General features: G+C 45.1%; 1 protein-coding gene across 1 annotated transcript in view; it reads right to left on the bottom strand.

The window, feature by feature from the left end:
* ANKH (ANKH inorganic pyrophosphate transport regulator) overlaps positions 1-16,649 on the bottom strand; it is a 169,322-nt gene extending 152,673 nt beyond the window's left edge. The window contains exon 1 of the mRNA XM_006077608.4: positions 16,204-16,649. Coding sequence (XP_006077670.1) covers positions 16,204-16,299 — 96 coding nt within the window. The 5' untranslated portion in view covers positions 16,300-16,649. The remainder of the gene's footprint in view (positions 1-16,203) is intronic.
* Between the last annotated feature and the right edge of the window lie 7,638 nt (positions 16,650-24,287).

Below are 24,287 nucleotides of genomic sequence, written 5' to 3'. Positions count from 1 at the left end.
ATAGATAATATTTTAATAACATTAGGGGTTATGTAACTTTGGTCGAGTGGTCTGGAAATCTACCCACAATTTATCATATTATTTTTAGAGCAAAATGTAGTCTCAATAAGGTTTCTGAATTACAACCAGGCTGTAAGCTGCAGACAATACCAAATACAAACACACAAACAAATACAAAACCATAAAAAGAACCCCTCTAAGGTTGGTCCCCTCTCTGCTGTTTACACAGTAAACATTTAATATACAGAGAAATGGAGCAAAATCATGGAGCCTCATCAAATTTAATTCCAGATGGCACCTCTCTGCTGTCACCAGGCACCAAGTCTAACTGTAATAGTATCCTTAGCACAGCGCAATGATGAAGCAGATAAACATGCTTCCCCCAAAGTCCTAGATGTATTCCAAAGCCAAATATTCAGAAGTGTTTTTGAATTTTCCAATCACTGTTTTCTTAAGGCAAATGGCTGAGAAATGACTGTGTTACAATAAAGCATTTTTACATTGTGAAGGAAAAAATGAATATTCATAGTATTTGCATTTAGGCAAAAAACTCCCATTTATGGATAACGTAATGGAGTTGCCCCTTCGAGAGGATGGGCTGAAGAGAGACAAACAGCAGCAATGTGATCTGGATACTATTTATCACTGTTCCTGCCATTATGCATAACTTGTCTTCTCTCTCAGGCAAACAGTTTGAAACATGTCACTAAATCCAGTCGTCAATGAATTAACACTACTGAGATGGAACCCACCACCAGCTCTTTTAAAGCTGGGTAACATCACCATCGGCTTCATCTTCTCCCAGCCCACCCAATCGGCGGCCAAGGCCGTTTGACTCTAGACATCATGTCTCTTGTAGCTCTCCCTCCCTGCCCCAGCCCTTCTCCAGGTCATCCGCCTCTGTCCCTCCAGCAGCGGCCACAAGAGCATCTAGATCAGTTTCCCCACCTCTGTTCTCACCTCCATCTCACTCACTAGCCACACTGGAACCAAAGTCACTTTTTCAAATAGGCAAATCCAAGCAAACCACACCCCCACTGAGAACCCTTCAAAATTACCCACTGCCCTAATGATCAAGGCAGAACTTCTTACCCTGACTGAGTGGGTCCTCCCTGGTCTGGATTCTGTTCACCTTGTCACCCGCCCTCCTGCCCACTCCTGGCTTGTCCCGTGTCCCAGTCATTCCAAGCATCTACCGTTTTCTACCTGGAATTCTCTTGCTGTCCAGAAGACAGGACCCGTCACTGTCTCTAGATCTCTGGTCTCAGCTTGACCTGACACTTAGGGTCCTGGGGTAAACACCCTATTCTTCTTCTATCTCCAACTTGATCACATTCTTTGATAGCTGCCTGCCTGTCTGCTTGCCTTTCTGGATTAATTACTGCACCAACAAGGGCTGAGTCAGTCCTTTTTCCTATTTAACCTTCAGTGACTAGCACCAGGCGTGCCACATCGCAGGTGTTCAAGAAACACGTGTTTAACAAACACATTCATGAAGGCACCCTTGCCCACTGTGTTCCATATTATCCATTAATAGTGAAACGATTCTCCATTTAATAGTGAAACACTCCAAAATTATATACTAAGCACCCAAGAAAGAGGGTGACAACTTTCAACTCATTAAGCAGCCCCCATACTTGGTTTCAAGCATCTTGATGTGTTACTGCCAGAAAGTGAAAGTTGCTCAGTGTATGTGACTCTTTGCGACCCCATGGACTATATATAGCCCATGGGATTCTCCAGGCCAGAATACTGGAGTGGGTAGCCGTTTCCTTCTCCAGGGGAGCTTCCTGACCCAGGAATCAAACCAGGGTCTCCTGCATTGCAGGTGGATTCTTTACCATCTGAGCCACCAGGGAAGCCTTTTGAAAAAGGCTCGGTCCTGTTTGTATGTCTAGATTAGAGAAGCAGTCAGTGGTCTCTGTAGCCGCCATCCCCCAAATCTGTGCCAAACAGCCACCTATGATTAAGAGCAAATGGAAATTTAACCTACCATTTCAAAAAGCACATTACCTAAGCCTTAGTAACTCAACTAAAAACAACAACAACAAAAAAAAGTAGTACTGAGTAGATCCAGTCGTAAACATCTTTCCCCCAAAGTGGGGGAACCCAGCAGAAGTATTGCTGATACACATGTTGTAAAAGCCAAGTATTTCCAGCATCTGTCCTCCAGCATACTTCTGCTTGCCCCTCACTGGCCCTAGTTTAACAAGTCCCCTTAATGCAAGGCACAAATTCAATACAAGGGAAGAAAGGTCAGCTCTAGTCAAGGATGAGTGAAGATAAACAGGCGTAGCAGCAGCCTGCCTGGAGTAAAGCCCGAGCATATTTCTTTACATATTTTTCAAAGCTCTTCATATCTTTCAAAGCTCTTTGTGTCCAGTGTCTGTGTGGTCTACACTTTCAAAAGAAGGGATGGAAACCCTTTACACCCATTTAACAGCTGGGAAAACTGAAGGCCTCCAGAAGTCAAGGCCTTTGCTCAAGGTCACAGAGCTGGGGGGTGGCGCACAAACGAAGGAGGTCATGTCCAGGGGGCCTGGCAGAGGTGGAAGTTCTTTCTCTCAGCCATGCTGAGGTCAGCTTGCAGCACTGCTAGAAACTACAGAGGAGAAGCTGCAGGAATCCAGTGCATCTCTCAATCAGCCTGAACCATCGCCCTTGGTCCACACTGCCCCTTTTCTCCAAAGTGGGCTCTAAATAGCAAGGTGACTGGGTTAAAGGAAGAAGTCACAGTCAAGGAGAGTAGAAAAGACAGGAGGACGTTTTATCTTCCCTTTCCCCTAAATATCACCAGCTTCGCCCTTCCCTAGAACACAGGCAACTCCAAACATTCTCCTCTGAGACTCTAGGCATGAACCACCGGTCAGAGGAGCCTGGCGGCTCTGCAGAGGCTGAATGACCTGGCACAGCTATTCAATCTGTTCATCTTTAAAGTGGGGGTGGGGACACCCCCATGGTACATGCCAGGTGCCTCAGGCAGGACCTGACACCTTGGAAGATGGGTTAATTTTTCTTCCCCCTCCCACGAATTCACACAAGAAGTTTGGGAAGCACACTTCTTGAGCATCACTTAATTCAAAAAAAAAAAAAAAAAAAAAGGCACTTTTCTCTGCCTTGAAACCTGCAGAGACAGGTATCTTCCCAGACATACAAGAGTAAAACCAACTCACTCCTCTTCCTTCCTGTGCTCATGTCCAGCCCCAAGCGGGCACGTGGTTGAACTTTCCTGGTGGCTCAGACAAGTAAAGAATCTGCCTGAAATGTGGGAGACCCAGGTTTGATCCCTGGGTGCGGAAGATTCTGTAGAGAAGGAAATGGCAACCCTCTCCAGTATTCCTGCCTGGAGAATTCCATGGATAGAGGAGCCTGGCGGGCTATAGTCCCTGGGGTGGCAAAGAGTTGGACACGACTAAGCGACTAACTCTTTCACTTTGGGCGGTGAACATATTGATACATGCTTCCTGGAAAGAATGTATGGCCTGAAAGAGTTTAAAAGTATTACATGATGAAACACTGAATTGATCTCTCGGCATTTAAAACATGCTTTTAATACAAGAAGTCACTCGAAAGAGTTCAGTACCACACGGCTTTGAGAGAACTAGAATGCCAGATCTAGCAACGAGGGTGGGAAGGCCTGCTCGGGATGGGGCCACATCCAGTAGGCGCCTGCAGGGGAAACTGGGACAACTGGGACAGCCGTGTGGTGTCACACGCAGGGGAAGCCTTGAAAAGGGGCACAAGCCCGCAAGCATTTAATCCAAACAGATAATCAGAAACACAGATTCCTGAACAAACACGTTTCAGAACACTGTTCATAATAGAATGAAACAGAAATCTAGCCACAGAGGATCAGTTAATCTGGGAATGGTGTATCCTTGTGAAAGAATGCCATCTGAGATGAATACTGAAAAATCAAGGGAAACTTGCCTCTGAGGTAAAATGGAAAGAGGTTACAATTTTGTTTTAGAATATATAGATAGAAAGAGATGAGAAGGACAAGCACTAAAATAATAAGCAGCACTAGTTCCAGGTGGGGGGGTTGTCTAGAGATTATGGTATATATTTTTATTTTCTTCCCTCTGAAGAAAAGTGAAAGTGTTAGCTGCTCAGTCATGTCTGACGCTCTGTGACCCCATGGACTGTAGCCCGCCGCGCTCCTCTGTCCATGGGATTCTCCAGGCAAGACTACTGGAGACGGTTGCCATTTCCTCCTCCAGGGGATCTTCCCCACCCAAGGATTGAACCCAGGTCTCCTGCATTATAGGCAGATTCTTTACCATTTGAGCTATCAGAGAAGCCCTTTCTTTTCTATATTTTTATTTTCCTTCTTTATACAATGACTATAACTAGAATACAGAGAAGGCCATGGCAATCCACTCCAGTCCTCTTTCCTGGAAAATCCCATGGACAGAGGAGCCTGGTAGGCTGCAGTCCATGGGGTCGCTAAGAGTCGGACACGACTGAACGACTTCCCTTTCACTTTTCACTTTCATGCATTGGAGAAGGAAATGGCAACCCACTCCAGTACTCTTGCCTGGAGAATCCCAGGGACAGGGGAGCCTAGTGGGCTGCCATCTATGGGGTCGCACAGAGTCAGACACAACCGAAGCGACTTAGCAGCAGCAGCAGCATATCTAGAATAAAATTAATAAACTTTTTTTTTAAAAAAGAGAGGCCTCTTCAAAACCTATTGGCTTTCTGAGCATCTTATGCAGTTCATGAAAATTTTAAAATTTTGATAAAATATACATAACATAAAATTTATCATGTTCACCATTTAAAGCAGCAGTCCCCAACTTCTCTGGCACCAGGGACTGGTTTTGTGGAAGACAATTTTTTCCACAGATGGGGTGGGGGGGGATGGTTGGAGAATGACTCAAGTGCATTATATTTATTGTCACTTTATTTCTTTTATTCTTACATCAGCTTCACCTCAAATCATCAGGCCTTAAGATCTCAGAGGCTGAGGATCCCTGATTTAAAGGTACATTAATTTAACTAAGTACATTCACAGTATTGTGCAACCATCCCCACCATCCCTCTTCAGAACTTTGTCATCCCAAACTGAAACTCTGTACCCATTAAACAATAGCTCACATTCCTCCCTCCCTTAAACCCCAGTAACTGCTAGTCCACCCTCTGCCTCTATGACGTGACTATTTGAGGTAATGCATATAGGTGGAGACATCTACACACACAAAAGCATGTCCTTTTGTGTCTGGCTTATTTCACATAGCATAACATCAGCAAAGTTCATCCATGCTGTTGCATACATCACGATTTCATTTCTATTATAGGGCTGGAAAGAATCCATTGTATGTACGTACCACATTTCATTGTATGATGCCAGCTTTCTAAGCAGACTTTAATTTTTAAGCATATCTGAAAATCAGAATCATCATATAATTGACGGATGTACATTCATTGAAGAATTAAAAACACCAAATAGTACAGAATAAGGAGAAGAGTTACTTCACACAGAGAGTCAAATTGTCCACCCGCCTTAAACCCACTAAAATCCACAATATTGAGCCATTTTTTTAGGCTTCATATGTCCTCTTTCAGGGGAGGAGGCTGTTTTTCAGCCTCCTTCTACAGTCCACAGGGCTATGGAATGTAATAACAACAAGCGGCCTCAAACTCAGTTATCTGGGACCAAAGGCATGTGTGTCGCTTTGTCCGAGCAATTAAAAAGGCTCCCGCAGCACTTGGAACAGCAGCTGGCCCCTGGGAGAGGGGTACCAGAAACCTTCTGGGCTGATGGAAGCGCTCCATATCTTGACTGGTGTGTGTGTGTTTAGTTGCTCAGTTGTGCACAATTTTTTGCGACTCTTTGGACTGAAGCCCAACAGGCTCCTCTGTCCATGGGATTTTTCAGGCAAGAGTACTGGAGCGGGTTGCCACAAGTCCCAGGAGATCTTCCTGATCCAGGGACTGAACTCACATCTCCTGGGTCTCCTGCATTGCAGGTGGACTCTTCACCTACTGAGCCATCAGGGTGTGGGTTATACACGGGTATACGTTTGTCATCGGTCAAAACTCATGCACCTGTTCACATAAGATCTGTACATTTCACTGCATATAAATGGGAAAAGGAAAGAAAAACAGCCTCCTCCCCTGAAAGAGGACATATGAAGCCTAAAAACAATTAATCATGAATTTTAGGAAAACAAAAGTGGTTCTACATCTCAGCCACCAATCGCTCGGGGCCCTACAGTGGATCTTTGGAACTAAGTCCAGGCTCCTAAAACACTGGCTCATCCAGGGAAGCGGTAAACACTTGGACTAAGCTGCCAACGGCTCCAGGGAGCCTCACTGGGTTTGGTAAGCAGCCCAAGAGGTGTGAGACACAGGTGGTGTTGACACGGAAAGATGTGAGGCTCAGTGTGGGAGGCCGGGAGGTCCACCCTGACCTCCCGTGGGACTCCAGGTGATGCAACGCTACAGAGGACATGGGAGGGGGTGGAACCATAACTGGCCCAAGAAAAAACAAGCTCCCCGGGAGAGCTCCAGGGAAACAGAACTGAATGTGAGTCTAAAGCAGAGCAGAGACCTCTGACTCCCTGTTTTGGATCAAGCAGGTGGCAAGGGGTCTTTTCAGTTGCTTCTGCGTTGGACTTGGCTAGGATCCTGAAGAGGCAACAGCTACCACTCTCTTATGAAGCATCGTTATTTGTTACTCTCCTCTGTGCTGTCTGTCCTTATAAAATATCAAGTTTAGTCCACACGTCGTGGGAGGCAGCTGTGTCCCAGCCACGGTGAATTTCCTGCCAAACCATTTAAAGGAGTCAGATGACTTTTTTTCTCTTTTTTTGTAATCTGCTATTTTAGATTCTCCACATCACCATTGCCCTGTGTTAAAATGCATGACCCAGTGGCCAACGGATCTTGGGGCTGTTTATAGAGCAGCAGTCAGTAGTATATATACTTCTTATCATCCTAAAGACACCTCTGAAAACGCTAAACAGCCACACATATGCCAATTGGCAAGTGAAAAAAATGACAGTCTGGGACTCAGAAACTTCCCTAGACTTAATGGTATATTTCTTAAAAAAAAAAAAAAAAAAAGACAAAAAACTGAGCAGGGATGCTGACAAGCTCATTGATGTGGGCTCATTATTATTTGGCTTCCCCTGGGCAGCTCAGTGGTAAAGAATCTACCTGTAATACAGAAGCTGCAAGAGGTGTGGGTTCAATCCCTGGGTCAGGAAGATCCCCTGGAGGAGGAAATGGCTACCCATTCCAGTATTCTTGCCTGGAGAATCCCGTGGAGAGAGGAGCCTGGTGGGCTACAGTCCACAGGGTTGCAAAGAGTTGGACACGCCTGAATCGACTTAGCACACACGCGTTACTCTTTAGTTAAGAAAATCAGGAGTGACCAGCTCTCACCATGTAAATGCTTATGCTGGACCACAATCCTGAAAGTTCCCCCACCCAAACCAACCCTTCCTGTGTGCCTCACAAAGTAAGTTACCTTTACTTCTGACATCTTGGGAAGATCATGGCCACAGAGCCAACTCCTGTCCCTCTCATCTTGGCTCAATTTGCTCCTTTAATCTGCTGGTAAACATTCTGCGTTCCAACAGTTTGGTTCCAGTTGCATGCCCTAAGGAGTCTCAGCCTCACGTTTCTAGTCATCTTTGAAAGTTCTCAGCCAGAGTCCCACTTTTGCTGTTCACTTCCTCCCAGCCTGGAGTCATAGGTCCCCCAGGGCCAGCCGCAGTCCCCATCCAGGTGGGATGAAAATGGGCACACTGCAGCTGGAAAGAGCAGGCTCAGGACGTGTGCTGAGAATGGGCAAGGAGGTGCCTCTTGCCTCCTTATGCCAGAGAAGGAGCCATCCACCCAGCCCCTCACCCACCCCAAGGTTGGGGACAGAGACGTGGACTCATTTTGGTAAGAGGACTGTCCGTTCATACTGACAAACTCACCTACAAGAAAACAACCTTGCGCTGGGCGTCAGTCTCATGGAAAGCCTTGCCAATCTTGTGATATCAAAACCCCATGAAAAATGTAAAAGTCGGCTAGACCCTGTGAGCTGTAACTTAGACCAGTAGAAATGAAGCTGGTCCATCTGTCCTTGGGACCTTGTGGCATTTCCTGGACCAGATGTACACGCTCATTATCTAGTGGAATAAATACCACCTTTGCCCTGACAAATAAGTAAGTTACTTCCCTTCCTAAGATGGACTTGGAAAACATTTTTGGCATGGAGAAGCAACTATATAGAACCAGGAAGTTGTGATGCAGAAGTCATCAGCTGACTTGAGATAACTGCAGTCTTGGTTGTTATAAGCTCATTTGTTCTCAGCATTGTGAATGGTACTTGGTTGTTGGCATTACAGCTGAATGACCCCCAAACCATAGAAACAGCAAAAACAAAACAGAGGGACTTGCTTGATGGTCCAGTGGTTAAACTCCGATCTTCCAGTGAAAGGGGCATAGGTTTGATCCCTGGTTAGGGAACTAAGGGCTTTTCCAGGTGGTGCGAGTGGTAAAGAACCCACCTGCCAATGCAGAAGACACATGAGATGTGAGTTTGATCCCAGGGTCAGGAAGATCTCTTGGAGCATGCAACCCACCCCACTATTCTTGCCTGGAAAATTCCATGGACAGAGGAGCCTGGCGGGCTACAGTCCATGGGGTTGCAAAGAGCTGGACACGACTCACTGACACATGCACGCAGGAAACTAAGATCCCATATGCCCCAAGGCATGACCAAAAGTGTGTATTAAAAAACAAAACAAAACAAAAAACAGGAACAAGACCTGTGGTTTATATGCTTGATATGAAGTCCACTAATTTCCCTTCCTGTGACTTCTCTTCTCATCTCTGTGGTGGTTTAGTCGCTAAGTCATGTCCGACTCTTGTAGCCGGCCAGGCTCCTCTGTCCATGGGATTCTCATCTCTATAGACGGGTGGTATCCACTCTGGGGACAGGAGAGTTTAGAGAGAAGGAGGCAGGGGAGACAAGCCGTGAGAACGACCTCTTCATGGCTTACTATTTCATCGCCAAGACCACACACTCAGTGTGTGCTACTTAGAGTGCTGAACGTAATCGCTTTACGTTATCACAAACTGCAGTGTGCAATGAGGCATCTTCTCTGTGATGCTCCAACTGCAAAAGTGTTTCCTGTATGTTTTCGCAACTGATGTGACCTGATTTGAGAGCAGGGCCTGTGTCAAATGCTTCTTATTCAAATGTCACCTACCTGACAGGGACTCTAGAATCTCTCTAGAAGAGAAACAAAATTAGGCCAGGGCAGGAGGGCTAGTGTCACAAAGTATATACGCTTTTTTTTTTTCCCCAAGGGAGGCCTCCAAAATTATATATTCTTCATTTTTTTCATGGCCTTCTAATGGAGTTTAGTTTCTGGGGTCCAGGGCAGATCCAAAGCAGAAAATGAAAAAGCAAGTATTCAACATGTATTTGCTATTTTCATTCATTATTATCTTATTATTTTTATTTTATCAGTCAGTGCCAAACTCGTTGTTAAGTATGTTGAATATCACCTGTCATTGGACATCTTGTCAGCTGATTGCCTTGCACAACATTCACAAGCCACGAGAAAGATGTTCTTTGTGCTTTGCATACAGCATTGATTTAATATGGTAGAAAAATGTGCAATATAGCTTTCCAGCAATAACAACCTTGTGCTACAAAAAGAAAACCAGTGATCTGCATTTTAAGGGATACACTTCAATTATCAAGAAAACGTACTCACAGAGAGGTAGCTGGTACCCAGAAAATGCAGCACTGTGGCATCATCTCAATGACTAATTAAGTCACAGGTGCTAAAAAAATTACCGAATTGAGTTTTTTAAATGTAGACATGACCCAAGTCACTCTGGTATAAGTTTAACGAGTTTATTTATTCTGACTTACACAGGACATTAAAGGAATGACTTTCCACATATGACCTCTCACCTCTCATCCCAACATAATCTACCCCATTGCCCCAGATCAGACAAGGGAGAGCAAAAAGACATGGAAACCAGTTACTGGCCACAAATATGAAACTGGGCTTGTCACGTCAAAAAAGTGAAATGGTACCATAAATATTATTATTATTATATTATATATTATTATTATTTGGTATACTTTTAAAACTGCTTTTAAAGAATTTGATGTATTACTAGAAAAAGATTTAGATATTGTCTTGATGCATGAAGTATTAGAATACCTTCTGAAGGAAGAAGTGTTCTGACAAAGTAGTAGTTAGGCTGCTCATCAAACCACCCCAATAAATAAATGAGTAAAGAAACGAACCACAAGATTATATCTTTGAGGTTCTAGAAATAATCTACTTACCTAAGTGCAATGGAAGAGAGGTACTTTAGATGCAAATACATCAGTACGTCTAAAGGAAACTGGGAAAACACAGTGGAGAAGGAACTGTCAATTGAACTAAGGAGGGCCAGTGTCCTTGACTAAATACAGACTGCCAGTGACCTCATTTTCTATGTATGAATGAGAAACTGAAATAGGCATCAACTTATGCCAGGCATAAAGCCCAAGGCAATCAGAGAAAACACATTATCCACCTATTACACAAAGATGTCCACTAAGTTTACACTGGAAAAAGCAAACAAAAAAAACCTCAACATTTAAACAACAGGAGAATATACAGCAAATGAAATTATGCATGTCACACAATCACAAATTATGCTGCTATTTCAAACCATAGTTAAATACTTTAAGTGACATGGGGAAAATACCTGTGAGTTCTGTGAAACATACATACATATATATATGTATATATATCTCCTTAATTATGTTAAAAAAAAAAAAAGGGCAGGAGATATCTAAAATATTATAGGGGTTTTTCTTCACAGTAGCATTAAAGGTAATTTATGTTTTCCCCCATTTTTTTTAAATATGTAACCACACTTTGGGGGCTTCCCAGGTGGCACAGTAGTAAAGAATCCACCTACCAATGCAGGAAATGCAAGAGATTGGTTCAATCCTTGGGTCAGGAAGATCCTCTGGAGAAAGAAATGGCAACCCATTCCAGTATTCTTTCCTGGAAAATCCCATGGACAGAGGAGCCTGGTGGGCTAGAGTCCATGGGTTCGCAAAGAGTGGAACCTGGCTGAGCCCACAAGCAAACCAAACTTTAAATGGCATGTTACTTTAATAATTCAAAAACATAAATGCTGTTTTGAGAGTTAGTCCAAGAGTATAGAATAGACTGAAGGAGGAAAAAAGTCTCTCACCTACAGTTACTTAGAAACTCATTCTGGGGTCTCCTTTTCTGTCAGTACTTTGGAAAGTAAAACAAGCAATGGACACTTTTGTTATTTCTGAGGGCAAGCTCTGCCTGGGGAGCTCTTCCATCACATACTGACCTTGGATGAAGTGGCCAGTACCATGTACAACATTCACTGAAAAACACTCCCATACCTCCTGGAGACCTTTTTAAAACTGGGGTGGGCTGGAGCTCATTTCTCTACTAGCAGACAAGGGGAATATTTATTAAGCCACTTTTCTGGGGCTTCTCTCTCTCTCTCTCTCCCCCCCCCCCCCCCATTTTGTGATGTTAGTAATTTGAAACCCTCTTACACCATGGAAACCTAACTAAAGGTTTCACAAGTAAGAAAGGGGGCTGGGGCAACGTGAAACATTCCTGTCACACAACTTACTCTAGTAATTAACAATTCATATGCAAAACTCTTCACTCACAGATTAATTTGGGTCTTTCCTGTATCATACTGGACCCAACCAAATTGATTGATTCACTCAGGGTTATCTGAAATACCCTGCAATAACAAGTAATCCTTGGGTGTCAAACTGCCTGGCACAGAGCAGAACACAATGAGAACAACGTTATCTTTTTTCTCTTTCAAGTCTCCCCAGCAAAGCCATCCTTAACATTTTAAGGGTCATGGCGTGTGTATGTGCTAAGGCACTTCAGTCATGTCTTTGCGACCTCATGGACTGTAGCCCTCCAGTCTCTTATGTCCATGGGACTTTCCAGGCTAGAATACAGGAGTGGATGGCGTACCCTCCTCCAGGGGATCTTCCCCACCCAGAAATCAAACCCGTGTCTCTTAGGTCTCTAGCATTAGCAGGAGGGTTCTTTACCAATAGTGCCAACTTTAAGTGTCAATAGATATCCTAAAAAATGAATTACTGATTTAGTCTACATAATTTGGCGAACTTGGCTTTTAAGGAATTCAGGGACTTTGTATCAAGTTTGATTTTAAACAGAAATCACAGCCCTCTGAATACGGTGACATCAAATGGACATTTGCAGACACTTCTGAAGAAATACATCGTTCAAAACTTCTCTCTGCATCTTCCATCTTTCCTTAGCAATCTGTATTGCTCAGATGATAAAGACTAAGTGATTTCTACACAATTTGGGGCAATATCACTTGTTTCTTCCCCTTTCTGCTCACTTTTAACCAAAGGCTATGCCAACCTCATCAAAGTAAGATACAGCATTGATTTAATTAATGATCTAGATAATTGGGCCCTTCTTATATGACCCTCTTGGTCACAATCTCCCTTTTTTGAAAGACCTTTGTTATGACCATCCTACATCTGTTGAGTCTTTTAAAATTCAAAATATGACAGCTAAGATTACATCTAAACCAAGGCTGGGACTTAGAAAAGCCAGGAGTTGCTTCTAAATTTCTAAGAAAACTCCTGGGGTGGCTCTCAGTGCATAAGCAGAGACCAGAATGGCTAAGGGCCAGGGAGACATGGTTTGAACCCTGACTCTGCCCTGCACAGTCTGTGTGAACTTACGCCTTAACACATCTAAGCCTCTTATTCTTTCCCCATATATAACATGTGCTGAGACATTACAAATACAAATGAAGTGCTCGATGAATGGAAGCAATGAATCCTTTTGATTCTTAATCTGTAAAAATAGAGACAAAATGATAATTTCACATATAGTACAATTTTCATAAAGTGTTCAACACACCTAAAGGGTTCTACAAACATTATTCTAGTTTCTGCAATAAGGGATGTGTTCTCTTTTTTCTTTCCTCTTCTATCTTTTGGTGCACTGCAGGCCATGTGGGATCTTAGTTCCCTGACCAGGGGTCAAACCCTTGCCCCCTGCATTGGAATCTCAGAGTCTTAATCACTGGACCGTCAGGGAAGTCCATTTTTTTCTATGATGCCTATGCTTAATATTAAGAAGTAGGTCATTCTATTCCATATAGCCTTTTTTTTTTTTTCCAGTGTAGAATTCAACACGTACCCTGACCTCCAAATTACTGCCACCATCAAAACTGAAAAGTGTGATGAGAGATTTTGTTAGAATAAATATTCCATAATATTCGGGTTTCTTCCTTGGCTGACCTTAACAATTCAGGGAAAGCTATACAAAACAGATAATGTTCATGGAAAACCATCAGGAGGCCCTGGATAGACCGTCACAGGCCTTTTCACAGCGCCCTCCCCCCAACACTAACAGCTCTGAGATGACTGTAATAACTTCACATGGTCACATGGGCAGCTTATTCAAATTTCAGTGGAATCGTGCATATAGCTGGATTTTCATTTTAAAAGTTCTGTCCACATTTTCTACAGAAACCACAAACCAAGATGTTTACGAACAGAAAAACCTTCACCTAAGAAACATTTTAAATGATTTCAGTATCCTTTCGTTCTTGAGACTTAAAAGCAAGTGAGATGCTTTATTTTTTAATTTTGGGTTTCCTCTCGAAAGCTTGGGAACCAGGGGCTGTTCTGACCTTTGGACACCCATGTCACCTGCCTACTTGAGGATTAGTAAATTACTGAAATGTGAATCACTGTTCGCCCAGAGCAAGGTGTAACACACCTGCCTGCTTGGAAAGAAGGTAGAAACCTACATGTGTCCATCTGTCTAGAGAACTAGATAAGACTCCATGTCAAGAGCTGCATACTTTCAGAAGTCTAAAGTAGACCCATATTTGTATATAATGGCATCATTTTTCTTCCTCTTTATTGTGCCTAAAAGCAGTTGGGCTAAAATGTTCTTTTATTCACAACCCACCTAAGACCCGGTCACTCTTTAGCTCACACTGTTGTTCTTCCCCTTCAGTTTTACAGTAAAAAAAGTCAGTTTTGTTCTTTGCACCCTGCCCTGTTTTGTCAAATTATCATCTGATGCCAGAAGGCAAAGCAAGGTTTTGGAAACTTATCAGTTTCTTCCGTCCATCTCTCTACCCTCAACTCTGATAAACTATCTCCACCACCAGGCAGCCTGTAACCCCATAAATACACTGGCACTTAAGGGATAAGGGCCTCAAAAAAAACCAAAACAAAACAAACACTTGTTGATAAAACTTGCTTCTGTGAAACAAGATGACTCTTTCAGCACTTTGCTTATGTCACCTACATCGAGGAGCTTAGCGTCTCAAGGATGAGTTTCAATTAGACCCACTAGGATAGACGGCTTGTATGGCTTCTTTTATGTCTAGTCTCCCTTTTATGATCTCAGGGAGACTCCTTTCTTTACACTAAAATAAAATTCTTAGCTATATCACCTTGCATTAAATCAAGGCAAATGGGAGGCAACACTGTGGTATGTTTCAGGCCATTTAATTATGGCAAAGAAAACTCATTTCTCCCAGTTATCCCTATAACACACACACACACACACACACACACACACACACGCACGCACGCACACGCGCGCCCTACAGTTCAGGAAGAAGGGATCAGTTGAGCAACCTCAGAGCCTTTAGGGCAGCTCCGAGAAGATAAGAAAATAGTAAAAGGTTAAGGTGAACACACTGAATTTAACTCACCTAAAATGTGCAATGTAATAAGTTCAGGCCTAAAAATCTTTCCAAATTTTAGAGGAAATGCCCAAAGTCACCAGTTAATTATGCAAGAAGGGGAGGGGAGGGGGGAAGGTGGAGCCCTTGGAGGACCCTAGGGAGGTGCTGGCAGAGCAAAGTGGCAACAGAAAAGACATAATATTTCATCAAAAGAACTAAGCTGGCTTCCTAGCTAGACAGAGGTCTCCAGAGGCTTTGCTACATTGTGAACACTTGTCCGCAATACAATTTCAAGTAAAAAAAAGTAGCTTTTAAGGTGGGCTAAGCATTCGGTAGCTAAACAGTTGCAGTTCAGTCAAAAGTTCTGAGCACAGAGAGACAAAGGCAAGCAGATACTCACCAAAAGGAGGAGTCAAATGTATCCCCTTTTGAAAAACTATTTGTTTTAGTTTGTTTTCTTTTAAACTAAAGGTGCATCTAAATAGATGCTTTTTCTATACAAACATCCTTCAAGTCTCTTGACTTAAAGGAAAAGAAATATGATACGACAATGGCAGGTGCTGCTCAGTCACTCCCCGGGCCGTTCGGACACCTGCCCATCAAGGTGACAGGTGCTGCCCCCTCCCCCCAACACTCTTCCCAGCCTTAAAAATGCAACCGCATCGCGCAGGAGGCCTGTGAAAACGGTCCCCACCGGCGGAGTGGGGAGTGCCAAGCACCAAAGCCCCGCTGCTGGAGTCTTCAGCGCTCGATTTGCAATGACGCCACATGGACAGAAATGGGGGAAAACAAGAAAATGAAACAAGAATGAGAAGGCAACAAACAAAAATGTGCGCCCCTTCTTTGGTGATCCAAGACAGGGAAAAAAAAAAAAAAAAAAAAGAAACCCCAAACTAGAGATGGCCAATGGCTGGCTTATCAGAACACAGCTGGGACACCTCTAATCCAGACAAGAGCTTAAAAAAAAAAGTAGTAGTACCTGGGAAATCAACTTGAACACATTCTAATGCAAAATTCCCCCATCATCACCATCACCACAAACTTGGGATAAATAAAACCGCCGGCACTCAAGCTATTAGAAACTACATTTTACTCATAAACCAGAGGTTTACATAATCACAAATTACATAATACTCCTTCCGTGCACGAAAAACCTTTCTATAGGTGAAGCTCCAAGCCCTCCGGGTTTTTCACGTTTTCCAGGGAGAGCTGGAAAAGTCTGCTGAATAATTGGGGGGAGGAGGAGGAGGAATGGAATGCCAGAAAGTCATCTTTGACAAGCTGTCAACCCCACCAAATGTTCTAGGATTTTAAAAAGAGCCTCGCGGAGCAGGTGACTCGCCTCTGTCCCCATCCACTAAATGCCCGGGCATCTGAGGCCAAGGCAGAGAGGGAGCAAGGAGCTGGGCGCGGGGCGCAGAGTGTGGGGCGTCGCTGTTCGGTGGGGGGAGGGTGGTGGTGGCCGGGGCTTACCTGCTCCCCGAAGTCGATGGCTATGTTGGTGATACCCAGGGGCACCAGGAACCGGATCAGGGGCCAGTAGTGCGTGAGCGCCGGGAATTTCACCATAGTCCCCGCCGTGGGCTGACCCCACACACATCTGCCGCCGCGAGGGGACTGTGCCGGGAGGCGCGGGCCGGGCGGGGGCGCGGGAGGACTCGGAGGCCAGGTCCGGAGGGGCCTCGGGGCGGCGGCGGCGGCGGCGGCGGCGGCTCCTCCTCGCGGCTGCGGCGCCCTCTCTCCAAGCGCGGCTGCTCTAGCAGGAGATCCTCAAGCTCAAGTCCATCCCTGCTGCCCTCCCACACAACAAAGATCTGCCGGGAAAAAAAAGAGGAGGGACAGCAGCGGCGGCGGCGGCGGCGGCGGCGGCAGGCTCTGCTGACAGCGGCTCCATTATAAGCGCTTTGGGCCCGGAAATAAATAACCGCGCGCACGAGGCGCCGCCGCCGCCACCGCCGCCGCCGCCGCGCGGAGGAAATCAGGGGCGGGCGCGGAGGCGCGGACACGGCCCGCGGCCCCGGGGGCTGGGGGCGGGCGGCGAACTGGGGAAGGGGCCGGGCCGGGCCGGGCCGGGGCGGGCGGGCGGCGCCCTCCTTCCCGGCGCCGCCGTCTGCGCTCCGCTCGGCCGCGGGGGGCGCTGCGCACGCACGGGCCTCGGGGCCGCCGCCTCCGCCGTCCGGGCCGCGCGGTGCCCTGGACGCGCCGAGAGGGCTGCGGCGCGGGGCTGCGGGGGAAGCCGGCTGGAGGGGTCGGGCGAACGCGCGGCCTGCACCCGAGGGCGCCGCCCGGGGGACGCCTGAGGAGGAGAGCGCACCCAGCGATCCGGAGGCTCCGGGGCCGCCCCGGCTCCCTGGCCGGGCCCTGACGCCAGAGCCGCGTGGGGCCGGGGGTGCTGGGCTCCCCTCACCGTCCCGGGAAGAGCCGGGACGTGTGGGAGATGGGCGGCTGGAGCGCGGATGCTCTGGAAGGGATGGTGCGCGCAGAGGCCGGGAGGGAACGGTATTAGGAGGACCCCACCTCCCATAGCAGGCGCCGCGCCAGCCCCATCCCCGGGTGGCCGCCTAGAGCTGAGCGGGGACCTGCTTGGGGCCCACTTGGACAGCTGAGGGCCCGGGAGAGATGGAGGCTTCGCTCTGGGCGGGCGGGAGACACCCAGAAAACGAGCATCTCTCTCTCAGGGTGTCCAGGGGCGACGGGGACCCGCATCCTTGGGCGCGGGCGGGGAGGGCGTGGAATGCGCGCAGGGCCGCGGGCATCGTGCCCAAAGGCGCCCAGGGTGGGCGCGCCGCCGTTTGGGGGGCCCAGACCGGTTCCCAGCCGACTTTGCCAACTGTGAGCTGAGGTTCCTCTGCAGACGTCACGATTGTAAACAACAAAGCAAAACTCGAAAAGTGTGTCTCTTTTTAATATAGAAGGAGAAGGAAATAAAAATCTGTTTTATGATACTTGCCCAGTGATTTCAGGGTAAATAAGAGCTGTGCTGAATGTTTTACCTAAAAATTTAAAACTGTGAGCCAGGCAGCAAACGCCGGCATCCAGTATGGCTCTGCACGGGTGCGCTGTGACCCGAGGGCCCAGGCCCGCATCCTCAGGCATCTCATGAAGGGAGAGGTGCGTGGAAATCACCGTACCTTAAAGGAGGACACAGAAGGCCTCGTGTGCACATCTAGATTCATAGGCGTGTAACCCGTGTGCTCGCAAAGGCCCTGCACTTGGAGCTGTACCCTGTTAAATGCTCTGCCTCCGGAAATTCGTAATTTTTGAGTGAGGGTTTGGTATATCTGCATGTTTTTTAGCCTGTCTTTCTCATATTATTTTGCACTCCTTCCCTCATCTCTTAAAGTTTACTTAGCATATTAAATAAATTAATTATTAGAAGTAGTAAAGTAATTGTACACCCAGGCACAAGCCTGTTACCTCCCATTTAGAGTTGTTAAGCTTGTGTTCATAGTAAGCTTGCAACCTCCACCTCCTGGGTTCAGGTATTTCAGAATTATTTGAAAATATTAGATGTTTTCCTTACTTCCATGAAATATTTCCATTTTCTATTTTTTTTTAAATTTTAAAAGACCTTTTAAAATTCCAAACAGAACAAGGCCTTGAGAAATAGGAAGCTCGTTTACCTTGCAGCTCTGCTGTAACATCATATTACATGGCCTATAATTAAAATTAAGATTCTGGTAATTATTTGTTGTGTTATATATGTCAAATAGTATTATTTAAGAGATTTTCCAGCAAAACAGGAAGTTCTTGTGTACAGGACTCTCTTCAATAGGAAGTTCCTCAAAGGTATGTTTTACACTCGTTGGATCTTGTTTTAAGTGGATCAAGAGAGCCTATTATTTAAAGGATATTCAGGGAAGGAGTTTTTTTCTAAAGCAAATATTACCTCATGGTTTATCCATTCTGTCAGCTAGCAATTTTACTTAAAGCAGTCTAATTACACCGACCTTTGTCTAGAATCTGGGGTTGATAAGGTTCTCAATCGATCCTCAGCAAGTTCAATTTGCCTTGGTTGGTCCCTGGACAAGGACCAACCACACGGCTGTTGCTGCTGCAAACACACAGCTTTGGTCTTAGGAAGGAACAGTGAGAAAGTTCCAGTGAATCAATGAGAGATCATCATCCTCGTTTGAGTATTCTAAGTGTGCTTTTTTTTTTTAAGTAAATGATTTAATTGTGTCATCTGGCTTTGCATTTCAGTCACACTATGACAATGTGAAATTGAATGGAACTGTTACTTTTGTTTTTTCTGTCAAAGATTCCAAATCAGATTTCATAGGGAGTTTTTGGTCTTCTCTCTCTGTCTTCCTGCTTTTAACCTAGCAGTTGTTTGAAAGCCTAACTCCAGAATACTGGTGATAGTAATGAATAGGAAGTTTTTCTAAACTACCCAGAAGCCAAGCACAAAATCATTTAAATTAGATTCAGAGTATTACCTTTCAGAGCGTACAGCTTTACTTTCAATGTACAAAGTTTTTAGTTTAGAGTTGATAGCTTTTGGCTAATGATCATTACCAGGTGCTGCTGCTAAGTGGCTTCAGTCGTGTCTGACTCTGTGCGACCCCATAGACAGCAGTTCACCAGGCTCCCCCGTTCCTGGGATTCTCCAGGCAAGAACACTGGAGTGGGTTGCCATTTCCTACTCCAGTGCATGAAAGCGAAAAGTGAAAGTGAAGTCGTTCAGTCGTGTCTGACTCTTAGTGACCCCATGGACTGCAGCCCACCAGGCTCCTCTGTCCATGGGATTTTTCCAGTCAAGAATACTGGAGTGGGGTGCCATTGCCTTCTCCTACCAGGTGCTAACAGGTGACTTATTGGAAAAGACCCTGATGCTGGGAAGGATTGAGGCAGAAGAAGAGGGTGACAGAGGATGAGACGGTTGGATGGCATCACCAATTCAATGGACATGAACTTTTGCAAACTCCAGGAGATGGTGAGGAACAGGGAAGCCTGGCATGCTGCCATCCATGGTGTCCAGAACAGTTGGGCGCGACTTGGTGACTGAAAAACAACAACAAACATCATTACAAGATCCACAGACCCTATATCCAATAGTGTAAGAAAAAATTGTGTACCTACAGGAAACAATGCTGGAAAAAATATGCTCAACTATTAACAGTGGTTAGTTATAGCTGCATAGTGTTATTTCCTTTTATACTTTTCAGTATTAAACACAATGGGCATATATAAGTTCATAAAAAGAAAATGAGTTCTAAAGAATATTTATGAAACTTCCTTAGAAGTACAAGTTAGCACTGATTTCAAAGTATGGAAAAATTTACTCTTCCCAAAACAATTTCATAAAAGACCAGCAATATACTATGATTTTAATTCCTGAAATTATTAATACCCAGTTTTGAAGACTCTAATATCAAAATCACGGTAGATGGTGATTGCAGCCATGAAATTAAAAGACGCTTACTCCTTGGAAGGGAATTATAACCAACCTAGATAGCATATTCAAAAGCAGAGATATTACTTTGCCAACAAAGGTCTGTCTAGTCAAGGCTATGGTTTTTCCAGTGGTCATGTATGGATGTGAGAGTTGGACTATAAAGAAAGCTGAGGGTCGAAGAATTGATGCTTTTGAACTGTGGTGTTGGAGAAGACTCTTGAGAGTCCCTTGGACTGCAAGGAGATCCAACCAGTCCATTCTGAGGGAGATCAGCCCTGGGTGTTCATTGGAAGGACTGATGCTGAGTGTGAAACTCCAATACTTTGGCCACCTCATGCAAAGAGTTGACTCATTGGGAAAGACCCTGATGCTGGGAGGGATTGGGGGCAGGAGAAGAAGGGGATGACAGAGGATGAGATGGCTGAATGGTATCACTGACAGGATGGACATGAGTTTGAGTAGGCTCTGGGAGTTGGTGATGGACAGGGAGGCCTGGTGTGCTGCAATTCATGGGGTCGCAAAGAGTCAGACATGACTGAGCAACTGAACTGAACTGAACTGAACTGAATGCAAAAAAAGAAATTAAAAGTCACATACATGTCTGGTTTACTGTTTTCTGCTATTGATCGTAAATGACTATGTTCAAACTACCCTCAAGGATGGGCTTCCCAGGTAGTGCTAGGGGTAAAGAACCTGTCTGCAACGTGGAAGACTCAAGAGACACTAAGTTCAATCCCTAGGTCAGGAAGATCCCCTGGAGGAGGGAATGCCTACCTACTCCAGTATTCTCGCCTGGAAAATCCCATGGACAGAGCATCTTTGGTGGGCTACAGTCCATAGGGTCACAGTGAGTCGGACACGACTGAAGTGACTGAGCACACACACACCCTCAAGGAATATCTGCTGCAAAGGACAGAATAAAAGATCATGTTTAAGATCATACAGTTCTAGGACTCTACTGTTTGGTTCCTTGATTTGGGGAGCCCAATGGCATCCATTTGGAAAGACAGCAATGGACTTCATCTGGCCACAGTTGTCATAAATCTTTGTGTAAGATTGACTCCAAAGAATTATCTATTAATACACTGTGTGTGTGTGCTCTTTTCTTAGTCATGTCCAACTCTTCACAGTCTCATGGATTGTAGCCCACCCGGGATCCTCTGTCCATGAAATTTTCTGGGCAAGAATACTGGAATGGGTTGCCATTTCCTACTCCAGGGGATCTTCCCAACCCAAGAATCAGGCTCCTATCTTCTGCATCTCTTGCATTTGCAGTTGGATTCTTTACCACTGAGCCACTTGGGAATATTAATACATGGCTCACACAGAACTATCCAATATCATGCATTTAGTATAACCAATTTTTTTGATAAAGTAGTGAGGAAGGATTTTAATTAATTATTTTTATTTTTTGGTTTCACTGGGTCTTCATTGCTGCTTGGGGGCTTCCTCTAGGTGGGGTGAATGGGACTATTCTCTAGTTGCCGTGCGAGAGCTTCTCGCTGCGGTGGCTTCTCTCGTGGCAGGGCACAGGCTCTAGGTGAACAGGCTAGGGAGTTGCGGTTCGAGGACTTCCATTTTCCGGGGCATGTGGAATCTTCCCAGACAAGGGATTGAACCAGTGTCTTCTGCATTAGCAGGTGGATTCTTACCCACTGTTCCACCAGGGAAGCCCTAAGAGACAGTTTTGATGGAAGATTTAGATCCAGATGTCGGTGTCCAGTTTTGAAGTGGTCAGTAAGCCCTCCCAAATCGAGCAGACTAGATATAAATTCCAGCTTTATGGTCCCACATCTGGGCTTAGGGCAGTGTTACTACATGGCTCACTGTGAATGGGCCGAGGGGGGCTTCTGATTCTAGACTATGTAATTGTGTTCATGTAAATATTGACCTCTTTCACGATGTCATGGTTTCTGCCCACATCCAAGCTTCCAGAGAGCAAAAAGTTCTGCCCCAAACTTGAAGTTTTACTTTCACCACCTCTGTGTCCTTCCAGCCCAATGCCTGCTTATAATTTGCTTGGCTTAATTTTCAAAGCCAGTTTTAGCTCTCAGCATATCCCCACAATTAGAGGTAGGAGGTGGGTGGCATAGGTAAATTATCCTGAAATTGAGCTTTTGCTGTGGATAAGCTAGAATTTGCTAGTTCAATTTTGTCGTGAGTTACAGTTCTCCAGACTTGTGATTGCCACCTGGGTGGGGGGAGGGCGGGCAAGGAGGGGGATGGATCAGCAAGTTGGGGTTAGCAGATGCAAACTGTTATATACAGAATGGATAAACAACAAAGGCCTACTGTATAGCACAGGGAACTATAATCAGTACCTGTGATAAACCATAATGGAAAAGAATGTGGAAAAGAATATATATGTATAACTGAGTCACTTTGCTGTACAGCCGAAATTAAACGTGTTATAAATCAATTATACTTCAATAAAAATTTTTTAAAAGTTATCAGATTAGATCAGTCACTCAGTCGTATCCGACTCTTTGCGACCCCATGAATCGCAGCACGCCAGGCCTCCCCGTCCATCACCAACTCCCGGCGTTCACTCAGACTCACGTCCATCGAGTCAGTGGTGCCATCCAGCCATCTCATCCTCTGTCGTCCCCTTCTCCTCCAGCCCCCAATCCCTCCCAGCATCAGGGTCTTTTCCAATGAGTCAACTCTTCGCATGAGGTGGCCAAAGTACTGGAGTTTCAGCTTTAGCATCATTCCTTCCAAAGAAATTCCAGGGCTGATCTCCTTCAGAATGGACTGGTTGGATCTCCTTGCAGTCCAAGGGACTCTCAAGAGTCTTCTCCAACACCACAGTTCAAAAGCATCAATTCTTCGGTGCTCAGCCTTCTTCACAGTCCACCTCTCACATCCATACATGACCACTGGAAAAACCATAGCCTTGACTAGACGAACCTTTGTTGGCAAAGTAATATCTCTGCTTTTGAATATGCTATCTAGGTTGGTCATAACTTCCCTTCCAAGGAGTAAGCGTCTTTTAATTTCACGGCTGCAGTCACCATCTGCAGTGATTTTGGAGCCCAGAAAAATAAAGTCTGACACTGTTTCCACTGTTTCCCCATCTATTTCCCATGAAGTGGTGGGACCGGATGCCATAATCTTCTTCTTTGATAATATTTTTTAAAGGGACCACGCAGATGCTTCAAAATGTGCTGTAAAGATGAGTGGAGATTTCTATGTACTAATATAAAGTCGTAAAATAATATGCAGAGGATGAGGTGGTTGGATGACATCACTGACTCAGTGGACATGAGTTTGAGTAAGCCCCTGAGTTGGTGATGGACAGGGAAGCCTGATGTGCTGCAGTCCATGAAGTTGCAAAGAGTCGGACACGACTGAGCGACTGAACTGAACTGAATAGAAAGTGATCTTCAGACTATTTTTTTAATTAATTAATTTTATGTTTGCTTGCATTGGGTCTCCGTTGCTGCGAGTGGGCTTTCTCTAGCTGTGGTGAGCACGGGCAGTGTGTGGGCTTCTCATGGCAGCGGCTTCTCTTGCTGCGGAGCACAAGCTCTTGGCAATCGAGCTGCATTAGCTGCAGCACGTGGCTCAGTGGTTGTGCAGTCCTAGCGGGAGTGTTCCTCACTAGTCGTGGCACACAGCTTTATTCCTCTGAGGCATGTGGTATCTTTTGGAGCAGAGATCGAATCCGTGTCTCCTGCGTTGGCAGGTGGATTCTTATGCGCTGCGCCACCAGGGACGTCCCTGCAGACTATTCTGATAAGTGAAAAAAAGCAAGGTTCCAATCTCAAATGGTTTGCTACTGGGGGATAAAAAAGGAGAGATATATGAATATGGCTGTGTGTACCTGTGTGTACTTGCTTATATTTGTGAAAAGATACATTGGAAATATAAACAACATTTTTTCAAATGTTTATTTATAAGGAAAAAAGTAAGAGACCAATGTGGAACAGGGCAGGAGGAAGAATTTCTCTGAATGTAACTTATTATCAAATTTTGGCTTTGGAAACATTTATGTCTTACATATTGAAACAAATTTAAATCAAAAGAAGACAATATGGACAGCAGAGATAAAATTCTCATGCCTGTTTTTTTCTTGCTTATTTTTCTTTTATTCTGAGAAGAGGATTTGAGACAGATTTAATCAGAGCACAGATGTGTGCCTTATGCATTTTATTTT

The sequence above is a fragment of the Bubalus bubalis genome, chromosome 19, assembly GCF_019923935.1.
Source record: "Bubalus bubalis isolate 160015118507 breed Murrah chromosome 19, NDDB_SH_1, whole genome shotgun sequence".
Taxonomy (NCBI): domain Eukaryota; kingdom Metazoa; phylum Chordata; class Mammalia; order Artiodactyla; family Bovidae; genus Bubalus; species Bubalus bubalis.
Note: the sequence above shows the minus strand (reverse complement) of the source record. Positions and strands in the feature narration are given on the sequence as shown.